This window comes from Dermacentor albipictus, chromosome 2 (genome assembly GCF_038994185.2).
Source record: "Dermacentor albipictus isolate Rhodes 1998 colony chromosome 2, USDA_Dalb.pri_finalv2, whole genome shotgun sequence".
NCBI lineage: Eukaryota > Metazoa > Arthropoda > Arachnida > Ixodida > Ixodidae > Dermacentor > Dermacentor albipictus.
Window position 1 is genome coordinate 108,050,018 of NC_091822.1, and position 13,225 is coordinate 108,063,242.

General features: G+C 44.3%; 1 protein-coding gene across 7 annotated transcripts in view; it reads right to left on the reverse strand.

The window, feature by feature from the left end:
* Positions 1–226: 226 nt before the first annotated feature.
* LOC135914886 (aromatic-L-amino-acid decarboxylase-like) overlaps positions 227–13,225 on the reverse strand; it is a 168,429-nt gene continuing 155,430 nt past the window's right edge. For all 7 annotated transcript variants that reach the window (XM_065447810.2, XM_065447811.1, XM_065447812.1 and 4 more), the window contains 10 exons: positions 12,104–12,238; positions 10,612–10,755; positions 9,767–9,928; positions 9,392–9,459; positions 8,557–8,627; positions 8,394–8,413; positions 7,313–7,411; positions 7,085–7,186; positions 5,981–6,205; positions 227–3,028 (listed from right to left, as the gene is read on the reverse strand). In XM_065447810.2, the coding sequence (XP_065303882.2) occupies positions 2,954–3,028; positions 5,981–6,205; positions 7,085–7,186; positions 7,313–7,411; positions 8,394–8,413; positions 8,557–8,627; positions 9,392–9,459; positions 9,767–9,928; positions 10,612–10,755; positions 12,104–12,238 (1,101 nt within the window). In that variant the 3' untranslated portion in view covers positions 227–2,953. The remainder of the gene's footprint in view (positions 3,029–5,980; positions 6,206–7,084; positions 7,187–7,312; positions 7,412–8,393; positions 8,414–8,556; positions 8,628–9,391; positions 9,460–9,766; positions 9,929–10,611; positions 10,756–12,103; positions 12,239–13,225) is intronic.

The window sequence follows — 13,225 nt, forward strand, 5'->3', positions numbered from 1 at the left end:
TCCGCGCTAAAAAATGAAATCTTGCAGTGCACCTACTCCGTGGATGCAACGCAACACTGCATTCATGACATCAAGGCCGGGTGCGTGCCGAAGCTGCGGTGACACGCCCCCTTTTCGTGACTTCAGTGCTTTGAAAACTGTTGTGCTCAAGTGTACTTTTCTTTCAGTCGTTGTGACGTGAGAAAACTTGACTCTACTGCGAGAAAACAACACCGCACGCAAAGAATAAAAGACAGAATATTTCTTCTCTTGACAGTATATGTACAAATGTATTGACATCACAAATATGAAACAACAATGTACATGCCTTTTATGCGTATATATATATATCTCTGGTCCTCAGAACCCTTTGTGACACACTAGAGAAATACCTCTAGCTGCGCTACAAGCAGTCATGCATTAGCTATACATGCATAGCTCGTACGAGGCAACGAATAATCTAGTATCATTCTCTTTTCGCTCTAATAAAAGGGGCCTATGAAAAACAAAAAACAAAACAATACGGAAAACGAAGATGAGGGAGTTCATGACAACGACGACAAACAAGAAACTAAATCTCGGCTCAGCCCTATCGTGTGTGCTAAAAACAATAACAAAACTAAGTTCACTTAGCCGAAAACAATCAACAGACGATTTCTTAGTAGCGTGCTACAAAAAGTCATGTCTTTGATCCGACGTTTCCTATCTTCCCGAGTAGAATGCCTTGTCGGCAAGACAAGACAAAAGCGACATTCTCGCGACGACAGGATGTCAGGTCAAATAACAACAAATTGCACTATTACAACATGAGCTCTAGTTGTAGCGACAACAACAAGCGCTAATAAGCAAAATATTTCCCTTGTCACAACATAAAGTTTGCTGCGGTAGATATTTTTTTATCTGATGCGCAACTCACATGCCCAAGAAAAACGCCAACATCAAAACTCCGTTTAACGGCAAGTGTAAGTGCTCAACAGCAAAAGAATGAGAAGAAAAAGGTGAGTAAAATAGGGATCATATTTTGTATGGATACCTTTCACTCGCTTCCAATCATCTCGTACGTGCCATGCCGAGAGGATAACGGTGACATGACAGCACATGACGAAGTGCGAAAATTATTTTCAAAAAACAAGAATTGCTGCAAAATTTGGATGCAGAATGAAATGTGCACAACCAAGGCACCTGCGCTATGCTGTGCTCTCATCCTTAAGCACGAGAACGAGAGTTCAACTCTTTTACGAATTCAACAGCATCATTTATGCAAGGTTAAAAAAAATCGCCGTTAGTGCACTTTTAACACATCAGAGTGCTTAAGCATTCTTTATTGTTTTTTTTATATCGGCTAGCACACACTTTCACAAAGTTATTTTCGAAGTGCAGCAATGTTGGGCTTTTTCATTTCCAGCGCATAACACAGAGAAAAAAAAAGAAAACACTAGTCGATGCAACAACGTGAGAAACAGAAATGGCAGGAGAAATGGAAGAGCACAGAGCGAATCATATTCAGCTCAATTTTTAGAACAGCTTTCGTGCGTTTGTGGTTTTGATATTTTGTTGAGCTCGATGAGTGAAAAGGATGATTAGGCTTCTGTTACCATTGTGCAATCTTGAGCGAGCTTTACTGTAGAATAGTTAGTGCTTTTTTTTTAAGATTGCACTTGATGCTGTGATAAGCAGTGGAAGAAACCTCACTTGCCACTTCGTGGATACATTAAATACAAATTATTTGTCCGACAGTTCCTGTAGCTATACTATACTGATTATAATTCAGTATTTAGGATGTCTGAGTTTACGTTTTCTTTTTGACAATTCATATGCAATTCATATTCATTGCAATTTTTGCAATTCATATTCATATTCATATTCAAAAGTGAAGATACAAAAGTACGCGGTGAATTGCACGACAATCATACTTGCAGCTTCAAGGCTAAAGCATCCACATGTCCTCATGCAATGACCAGCTCTTCATGCATAGTGTTTTTTCGCTAAAGTGTACAAACACTTCGTATGCTTATACCTAAAGAGAAATGAGTTTGCTAATATGCCACAAATTCAACTTCGTATACAGTAGTAACCCTTCGCTGAGCAGCGAAAACACGTAACTCAGGTTGCAGGCATTGCCCTGCTTTGAGAGTATGAATGTATCTGCACCCTCTAGAACTGGATGTACTCTGGCGGAGCTGCAGTTGTAGGTACTTGCCTACTCTGATATTAGAAAAGACGTACATAGAAAGTCTCAGCTTTAGGCTTTTTAGAGTATTGCGATTGCCCCTCCGCAATAGGACACCAGACTCACACCGGTGACGCTCACAGTGGGCTACACTTGTGTGGAAAAGACGTACATAAATGTTGATATAAGATTGTAGGACGTTTGCGTGAACCTCTGCATAACTATATTCCTTTCTCATTGTCATTCTTTTGCTTTACAGTGGCGTACTTCGGGATATTGACAGGTTAGAACACTTTCCTTAACTGGTTAAGATATTTAACATGCACGCAGCAACGCTTGAGCGTGGTTCATCATGAAGGGCCTGTATCGCAACGAACCCATAAGCGGTTAGCGTCGTAGACCGGAGTTCACGGTTGATGCCTGTTTCAAGTCTAGGGTTAATAACAGGGCAGTTTAATCAGCGCGCGTGTCTAATCACAAGCACCACGCAGAACCCTAAACATCGATCTGATTATGCACATCATGCAAATTATCACGCACACTATGGAACAAGTCCTATGTTTCTCGCCAGCACAGGGACGGTTTTTGGCGATGAACATTTGGCTGGAAATGGCGTCACGGGGGATTCCATGCAGCGCGGGCGCGACGAAGTCAGGCAGGTGCAAAGCGCAAACATGCAGGTTGTCTCAGCAGTTGCCAAGCAGTAGACAAACGGGATCCTACGACGTGCGCATTCAAGGGATGCACGCAGTTGCGGGAGGTGGGGGTGGTGGTGGCAGGGCCAGGCGCACATGCCCGGCCGCTTCATCCATGCGTCATCCTGTCCGAGCAGCTGATGTAGCTGTCGTACGTCGTGTCGAGCACAGTGTGGTGAGGCTCCTGAAACGACCCGTTCACATTCATGCTCGCTGTGCTCAACCCATGCAATGGCGAGCAGTGCAAACGAAAAGTGAGATGCTAAAGCAAAACGGCTGTCCGATACACGAACGCGCAAAGCGCCGAAGTGGCGCGTTTTCTAATCGGCAGAAGCGTTGTGCCCAGATAACTAAATGAAAAATGCGAAAAAATCGTCAACAGCTTTGGTTGAATCATTTATTTATTTGATGATATAGGAAATTTTGGCCACTCTTCGCGGCCCATAAAATCTATAGAAATCTCCAATTTTAAAGAAAATCTTCGCAAACAGTGGCCAGTTGCAGAAATGTTTAGATAAGAAGTACAGCTGAGCGTATAACGCAGTACCTTGTGCAAAAGTAACTGCCCCATGCGTTCTATCTCTATCAACCTGAGAATCTCGTCACTCGAACTTATTTTCAGTAACTTCACATTTTGCCAAGACAAACTAGTTCAAGTATTCCGTCTATCCAGGTACAATTATTGACTCAGTCTGCCTGAGCTTTGCCTCAGATCTGTAGCAGAAATCAGTGCCTATTTTGTGCTTTCTTATTTTGGCATTCTGAGATGTTGACACCGTTACTGTGTTTTTAATTCTTGTTCCTCCTGTTCGCGCTTTCTGGCCTGCACTATCCAATGAATACAAATAAAAAAAGAGAGAGCAGATGGCCTGACGAAGCATTTCACAAAAGCTAAGCATAACCGTGTTGCTCACATCTATGTCAAACTATGCAAACGAACGCCAATAATCTTTAATTGTACTCTAAAATTTTCAACTCGACACTGGAAGTAAGCACTATCCTATACGATCACGCTTTTTGTGTAGTTATGGACTGACAGCGGTGTACGAAGTTCATAACACGTTATAATGGAATGCATATTGTTACAGAACAGTTCGACGTCTGGCTTTCTCAGCATGTTTAAAAAGATGTACTCTTTGGGATTCCGGAATGGCCTCCAAGCGTCTGTCAAGGCGTTCTTGACGAGAGAGAGCTTGAGAAGCATTGCGCTAGAGTGGTGGTGATGGTGATGATGATAACCTTAAAGCCAGTGGGCACCTACTTACTTAGGGGGATTGGCGAAGAGTCGGGGGGATTGCACGATTGCATTAGAAGGATGAATTTAGGAAAAAAATTATAATAATGATAAATAAAGGAAGGACAAGTCAAGCAGAAGTATCTTTTTCTTCAAGAGTCACTCTGAATTAACGATAATAAATATACCTGAAAAGAAAAGATGAGAAATTAAGATGACAAATGAGATATGATTCGCAAAGCAACTTTTCGTGGCGACGCCCATATCCATGTGGGAGTGTCTCAGCACAGAAGCCCAGAAAGAGTGCGTCCGCAAGCGTGGCCATCGATTATTATTATTATTATTATTATTATTATTATTATTATTATTATTATTATTATTATTATTATTATTATTATTATTATTATTATTATTATCATCAACCTCTGTGATGGCTTGCATCCACTAAGGGGGTTAGGCCAAGAATCGGGCGGCAGGAGGTAGCTAAAGGAAATTCTTATTTGAAGGCGATAAACGCAATGTAAAAGAAATACAAAAAAAGGAGATGATGCAATAACTAGACTAGTATGCGAGCGAGCAGTCAGACTAACGGAAAAGGGAATGTTCAAAGAGGCTACAGTCAAGGAGAAATTCATGTTAATAAAGAATTTAGAGAAACCAATTGAGGTGAAATGAATGCCGATTTGTTATCTAGAATGAAGAAACAATAATTAGGAGGGTAACCTTTTTGTTTCAGTTAAACAATAAAATACTGCAGAACAAACGTTTCTGTGACTGTCAAGGCCCCAAGTGATGATAATACTGGTATAATTATTCCTAATGCAATTTCGCAGCGACAGAGCTTCGAGTAATATCTTTCTCTGGTGTGAATATCGTCTACATGATAGAAAATAGTGGTCTATTGATTCAATTTCCTTACAATAGTGTCATAGAGGGAACATCGCTAGACCAGCTCTATGCAAGCAAAAATTCAATTGCGGGATGCGACAGCGTAGTCTGGTGTATGTAACTTCCTACTGCCTAGAAAGACACCACTGTTTACTCCAGCAGAAAACCTAGATGCTGAAAGTCTGGAGATGGTATTACCCCTAATTTACTTAAATCATTTTGCAAACAAAATTTTCTGTATCTCGATGCAGTGGTGTATCCAGTAAAACAGGAATCAAATGTCTACTTAAAGACGTTCTGGCTAATACATTTGCCATTTCATTTAAATATAAACTGAACGGCCAGGAACCCACAGCAAATTAATTTTTTGTAAAGTTGTAGGGACTAAATTTTGAAACATAAGATAGTAGCTGTATTCGCTGCCGTGGAAAGCGACACAAGTTCCGACCCAGAATCTAATCTGGAACTACGACAGCTGACGATTGATTAGCGGGAAGTTTGCGCAGTGCTAGAACAATAGCCAATAAGTCTGCTATGGAAATAGGCGTGTAATTTGGAAGACGTATTGAAAAGGACCAACAGAGAGAAGGAGAGAAAATGGCTACGCCAGCCTTCTCTTCAGACAGTGAAGCATCAGTGGCTATCGTATTGCTTGTTTCCAGGCGAGAAACGTAATCTAATAATTGGCCATTTAAATATTGGTGCGACATTAGTTTAGCATCTGAGGGGAAAATATCGTCAAATTATATCTGGAGACTTATCTTGGATTGGCCTGTTGGTTGAACACGTTGAATTTGCACTTTCGATGGTTTTAGCTGTGCCTGTACGAATGCAAGCTGAGGTGCGCGTAGTCGCGGCCGATGATTACTAAAAAAAGAAGAACTTGGTTCATTAATGAAAACGCACATTGATTTTTATTTGAGGAGAATCGTAATTATTTTTTTGATACGTTTGCACTGCGAGGATCTCGAGTCTACTTTCTCTAAACATCGAACACGCCCGCCGGCGGCTCACCTTCTCCTCTTCCTTCTTGTCGATCTCGTGGCCGAGCAGCTGCAGCAGCTCGGTGGTGAACTGGCTCACGATGTGCCAGGCGTAGACGATGTCCGCGTCGCACGCGTTCGGCGCGCACACGCAGAAGCGGATGACGTAGCGGTCGTTCAGCGACGCCGGCACCATGTGAAGCTTGCCCGACGCGTTGATGCTCGACAGCAGCTTTTCGTTCAGCTGGTTCGAGCCCTGCGTGGCGACGTTACGGAACGGAGGAGGGAAAAAAACAGAGGGATTTCAACGCAGGCTGACTGCCACGCCTCTAGCAACGGGCACAACTATTACATAATCGCATTTTAATTATCAGACTGCAGAACGATCGTCCAAAATTTGTAAGGACCGATCGCACGTATAGCCCAAGACTGCCAAACGATAGCTTGCGGATAGCTTGTCGGTATAGCTCCGTGAATTGGTAAACTTTATATAACTTTGCATTCATTAGCAATTTATGGCCTTGCACGCTTGATTAACTTAATTAGCAATTTAAGGTCTTGCATGCTTGATCAACTGTTACTTGTAGTGTGTATAGTTAATCTATGGACACAATGGAAAAGTATACCTAGGATGCAAAATAGACTAGTGATGGGTACAGACAACCTGTAGGCTACGCATACTTATTTTTGTAAGGGACCTTGCACATGCCTTACACGAATAGGCGCAGAAATGGCTCAGGAAAAGAAGAGAGGTGAGGTACACCCAGAAAATTGCGACGCTTTTCGGGGTTCATCGTGTCCCCCGGTAATAACCATCATCAATCTTGCGTTCAGTTTCTTTGGCTAATAATGCGCGCTCGCGAATTCTTTCCTCTCAGGAACGCTATACGTCGCGCTGAACGTACACGTCGTTCACGACCAGAAAGTACCGGAAGTGTACATCGTTATAGAGAGCGAATGCTAGATAGATGAAGGCTATCGTTGAGGGACAAGGCAGAATCCAAAGAGGGCAATTTTTTTTTCAGAGAGTTTACGGGAAACGAAGGCATAGGCAAAACATCCGCAACAGCAGCACAGTGGCTGCTCGGAGAGCTTGCTTAGCCAGTGCGCTTTTCAGAAAGCCAGACTCTCTCACCTTGAGCCGGAAGCAGACGAGACCGAAGATCACTTGACTAACCACTTCGAATCGGGAGTCGCTTCGCACCAGCTGCTCAAATTTCTTTGCCAGTCGAACGTGCTGCACAGAATGAATGAATGAATGAATGAATGAATGAATGAATGAATGAATGAATGAATGAATGAATGAATGAATGAATGAATGAATGAATGAATGAATGAATTAATTAATAAGAAGACCCCGAACCTCTCGGATGTAGTGCTGTAGTCCGGCGATGCCGTACCTCCTCACTACGAACCATAGTTTGAGCGACCGGAACCTCCGACTAAGGGGGATGCCCCAGTGCTGAAACGCAAGGAAATAAAATTAAATTGGCGCTTCCTTTGTGGCGCAAGGTATAATGAGGTGTTGATCTGCACTTTCTTTCGCAACCCTGATTAGCTGGTTGAACACTGCGTGCAGACACTCGCATAAGCGTGACAAGGCGGGCTGAAACTCCCACTTTCCCGAAGAAAGGTTTTGCGGCGTCGGGTCCTGTCTGTTCTAAGTGACGTGAAATGCAGAAATCCTCTCGAGTGGTCACCGGTCAAACCGATTTGAATGAAATTCGCTTCGTCTATGCAAGCGAAAACGTTAAATTTATGCCCTAAATTTTTTTCATAAAAACGAGAAGTTGAACATGAAAAATTTTCAAGAGAAACTGAAACAAGGTTTACAACTCAGTAGATCCACAATAGCGATATACTATATAACAATATTGTAAACTGCCTCCGCTAGAACGAGTGAAGCCGACACGACTGAACCATTACAAGTTGCTCTGCAATATAACTAACATTTGTGAGCGCAGAACGTCGATTGAGCAAATTATTTATACATAGTGCTTGAAACTATCGAACACAATCTTTGCCGTCATCTTCGCTCGACGAACGGCATACTATATCCAGGAGTGCCAGCTTGCACGGTCGTCACAGCAGAAGTGGGTCAAGGCACTATTGAAGTTTCCACGTTCGAGTAGCTCGTTACAGATACCCTTAACATGCCTGGGCGTACCATACTCGCGTCTTTCGATTTTCGCGCGTTTGCCTTCTTTCTGCTCCATTCTTTCTCTCCTTACTCCTTCCTCAGTGTAGGGTAGCAAACCAGAAGTCTCTTCTCATTACCCTCCCCCCCCCCCCCTCTCACACCTTTTCCAACTCGCTAAACTACTTTATCGGCAGAGACAACATAAAGGTACGTTCAAGAGCGTACGCTTTGTTCGGGTGTTGCCCTCTGTTTCACAAAGGTGTTAACGGAGCCGAAAAAGGTGACATGGAAAAAACAGACTCACCCTGTAATCAATCGCCTTATCTGAAAGGAAGGGCAAGAGACGTGAGTCACTTACGCATGCAAAAGTACACTTTTGTACGAAAGAAACCCACTCAAGAGTACACGTGCGGTCTCCGCTGTTTGTTCAAAAGGCCGCAGGTATTGCCAAAGCCCTTCACGCTCACCTGAATAGCTGTGCTGTAGGTACAGCGGGTCAACGACCAAAGCTTGCGTCAACTTGAACCTGTCCTTTACCCTGGAAGAGTGGCACGCTTTGTAACACGTTGAAGGCATTGACTTCCGGCAGGTTTGGCTGAAGCTCGTCGGGCAATTATTACACCCCTAAGCAGCAGTAACAACAGCAGGCAGTAGCCATTAATTGCTCTATTATCCCACTTAATATTTTTTTTTTTGCAGCGTTGAGAAACCGCGCAATCACGTTCTTTTATACTCGCTAATAGTTTCGTGTACGCCTGCTTTCTCGACACCTGCGCAGAAGCTTCAGCTCGTCCTAAAATTCCTTCGGCATACAGAGCTTGAATGTGAATGACGAGGAGCAGTGTGGCGGCCGACGTGGTATGGATGATGCGAAGCCTGTTGCCCTCTAATTCTCACACACACCCGCCATTGCTATTCATTTGTGTTATCAAATATCCTTGTTTTACCAGATGTAATGCAACCCTACTGCATTTCATAAATGGCGCTCAAGCGGAGCACTTGCCTGTAACAGACGTAAGCTCGCATTAAGGAAACAACGATCCTCCTCCTCCTCGTATACGTAGCTGCTGCTGTGTAGGTGTTCTGAATTCCTTTACAATAAAATTATCTTTTTGTATTGTGCCTTTCCGTTCCATTGTATACACTGTTTTTTTTGTTTGGGAACTGTCAAAAAAATTACTTAACATGTAAGCACTTACAGAAAGAAAAATAAGTAATGTAAACGGCTGTTATATATCTTTCCCTTGGTCCAGCCGGACCTGTCGCAGATGAATACTAAGGAAAGGTTACAATGATACTCACCACATCAAGGAGCAGTCAAAGTTTACAAGCATCCATTTGTTAGGGTTAATGTTGAAAGACATCGCGTACTGGAAGAGAAAAAAAAAGATCATAAACGTAAGAAAAAAAGAGCATTCGAACGTGACGCGACGTTTCGGTGTAGGACATATGTTCAAACGTTTTCAATATTTTGTTGTACTATGATATACATATATAGCTAGCAATAAGTGGCTATCTGGATTACAGCTGCATATTCAAAGTTACATTTCGCTCCCCGTTTTCTTTGAAACGATGCTTGTTTTGTTTTTGTTTTAATTTGTTAATAAGTTGGCGAAAGCAGTTTGAGAGAGCAGCGCATTCGATGACCCTGAGACGACGTTTCGCAGCGCCATGTACCTCGAGTCCCTTGTGCAGGTACTGGAACTCGGGGCAGATGAAAGCGCTTCCCGCGTAGGCGGCGTCCACGTGAAGCCAGATGCCTTCTTTTTGACAGAGTGGACCAATCTCCGCCAGAGCGTCGAAGGAGCAGCACGACGTCGTTCCCAGAGTTGCGCTTACCTGCACAGTTAAACACATATACGTCACGCGAGGCAATCAGCGTTTTCGAGTCGCCGACTGGTGAATGTGTTCTTACATAAACCATACTTTCTTATGAGGCGGGCTAATTAGCGCTGCCTTTATCGTGTGGCAGGAGGCTCATTGTGAACGTTCGAGACAGATCGGGATGCTGCGTGAGTCGATGTAGACAACCAAGGAGCTGGCACTATTACTACTGCGGACACTTTTGATCCAGTAGCGCGTTGCTTGATCTCTTGCAGAAATTCTAAACGCTTGGTTTCTGAGCTACCACCTCCGGACCCCCTCCCCTTGTATCCGCTTGGTTTCTCGCACTTCGCACTTTATATTGCGTCTTCATTTACAGTATACCAACCCACGTTGTTGAATGAGCGCCGCAACTGCTTTATTACTGCTTCGAACAAATAACGATGTTTCCGTTTTGGCCCCCCTTAGTTGCTCGTTACCGAGACCGTTAGATGCGCATTTTCTTCAATCTCTTTATTGTATCTTAATTTGATTCGAGCTTCGCACTTGAGAGTGCATTGCGAGCTCTCAAAATTCAGATTAGAACGACCAAGAAAAGTCCGCACATGACCGAAAGTGAGCACGAGGCAACCAAAACTGCAGTAGCTTACGCGACGTTGCAGCGCGCGCGCTCCGCAAACAAGCCAAGTGACGCTTACAAAGAAGGGGACGAATCCCGCCTTGCGGTCTTCCTCCATGGCGGCGGCAAGCGTCGAGCCGCGCATGCTGAAGTTCTCGTCCGTGTCGAGAATGCGAAGCTTCACGAATCCAATCATTGCTGCTTTCTCCACCGATGAGTGGGCCTGCGGGAGAGCAAACGGAACAGGTCGAAACCATGGCGTTTCACCACTGCGTTCGCTGAAGTGTCCGGAAGTGTTTCGCACATATTGTATGGCGTAAGTGACCCTTCGCCGCGACATGAAAATGGCTGACTCGGCGTTATGGCTATTGCACGGCGATGTTTTTACTTGGTTTTCTTATCGCCCGTGACGCGCCTTCTCGTCGCTTTATGTTTTGAAGTACGAGCTGTCGCGTTACTTGGGACATCACCGCAGCGCCGAGTGCGTCCTCGAGCCATTGCTTTCGTTGCCACACTAGAGTGCACATTCAATTCCACGCTCCTATGTTCCAGCTCCTTCGTAAATATTCGCCACTTGGTCGCAGCTTGTCAGTAAACTTTGATTTAGATTTGAGTTGACGATTCAGATTTGAAGCTTCACATTTCATTTGACGAATGTGCTCGCCGCTATCGTTGTCACTTCGAGTTTCGTGTTGAATTGTGGCCACAAGTTCGCCCGATAAAAACGCTCGATTCTTTATTATTTCTTTGTGACAGTGTTCGTGTTTCTTGCCCATCACTGCAACCGTGACGATATGTATTTGCAGAAAAATTCGTAGTTGTATTTAATAGTGTTTCGACATCAAAGGTTTCAGACTTTTAAGCTGAAGTGCTGTTTACCAACTCTGCCTGCGTTGAGGGTGTCCGAGCATACGTGGAGAAGTTCACAGCGAACAGTCATCGCAACTGGAGGTCAGTTCCAGTGAACCGTTCACGGTCATTTTTGCACAGTCGATATCGCACGTCACACTCGCACAGCATAAAATAACACTTTTTGATCAACTTGGAAAACAACCACAGAAAGCGTCAAGTTAGATTAGACTAAGACGCCTTAATAATGAGAGACACGTGTAATGCCAACATTGCGGAGTTCTAAAGCCCGTTAAAGTGATGGCAGAGCTGCAGAAACCTGGCCTAGGCAATATAGTTAAAGCGACTACATCCGAATAGGCTTATATCACACCCGAACACATGCGAATTTTGAACTTTTTATAGCTATGCTAGCTTTATATGCAGAAAAACGAGCCAAAACCGACTTAAGGACGGCGAAATCGGCGACGCCATAGGACTACGTTGAGAAACTGGGAAAGAGAAGTTGGGTCTTCACTCACAATTTTCTCTGAAACAGGCCGCGTTGTATAGTAGAGCAAACGCCGAGAAGGTCTCAAAAGAGCAATATAAATAGCCCAACCTGTTCTGATGTTTGCCTTCAGTTTCTTTAACGCATTCATTACATCAATTTAGTGCGTTTTTTGCGCCCAGTATCACCTTAGGACCACATCAGCGCTGGCTAGGACAGAAAGCACGTGTACCTCCTTGGAGCAGTAGGCCATGAGCTTGGAGAGGAGCACGCCCTCGTCGACGAAAGGCTGTTCCTCCTTGAGTTTCTTGATCGTTGCGTACCTGGCTGCCAGCAGAGTGTTCAGAATGCACTCGCTTGCGCTTGACTGTAAGAAAGAAAGGGTGAGTTTAAAAAAAATGATCAGTAAAAGCGTACAGTTGACACCGTAATTTGCTGTGGTGTTGTTTGTCATGATACCTCTCGTATAACGCACGCATGTTGGGACAAAGTAAAGCTTTATCGACTTGTAAGACATTGCGAAGCAAAGGAATATCGTCAAGTAATCGAGCGAGCCTATCCTTGTATTTTCTCTGCCTTCTCGCCGTTCTCTGTGTGCTGAAAGCCAAACGTAAACCAGCAATCATGCGTGGTATTTCACATAAAGAAAAAAAGAACAAGCAAACACGGTTGCCTAGATGTGTGGGGTTGCGCGACTCTCACGCGTCCCCTGATATGTTGTTTTCTCGCATAGCTCCCGTCTCCCGTAATCCGTCTTCGCCGCGTAGTTTTACTGCGGCGATCGGTATGCTTGCAGGGTAGTACGAGAGAAAGCGCTAGTTTTGCTCTGCTAACGCCACCTAACGGCGGGGTTACTTGGACGCAAAAAGGAGATGGCTCTTTCTCTTTGGCTTGGGATCGGCAAGCGGCGTGGACGTTCTGCGCGTGCGCCAATCCATGCTACTGCCAGACCGTTTCGCGAGGCCTACCCCGGAATGGACGAACACGATCGTTCGAAAGCGTCACCGCTCGCGTGACCGTACGCGCGAACGACCAGGCGTTGGTGTCCATCATGGGGCGAACATATTCGCTCGTTATCCGGTCGCGGTGAGTCGGACTTCCGCGATTTGTCGCGTGCCCATCGGCATATATTGTGGATAGCAACTCGGCTAGCAGGCATTAGTCTATGAAAGGTGCAATAAATGCCCTTGTGATTGTTTGCAATACTGTGTTGTCGATTCTTTGTCCCAAGAGCACGGGTGAGAACCCCACAGATGACAGCGTAAGTGAAACATATATATGTGCTGGCGACAGAAACAGGTAGCCGTATTTCTGTAAATATACAATTGCTCTTGTCACTCGAGAAACAAATGTA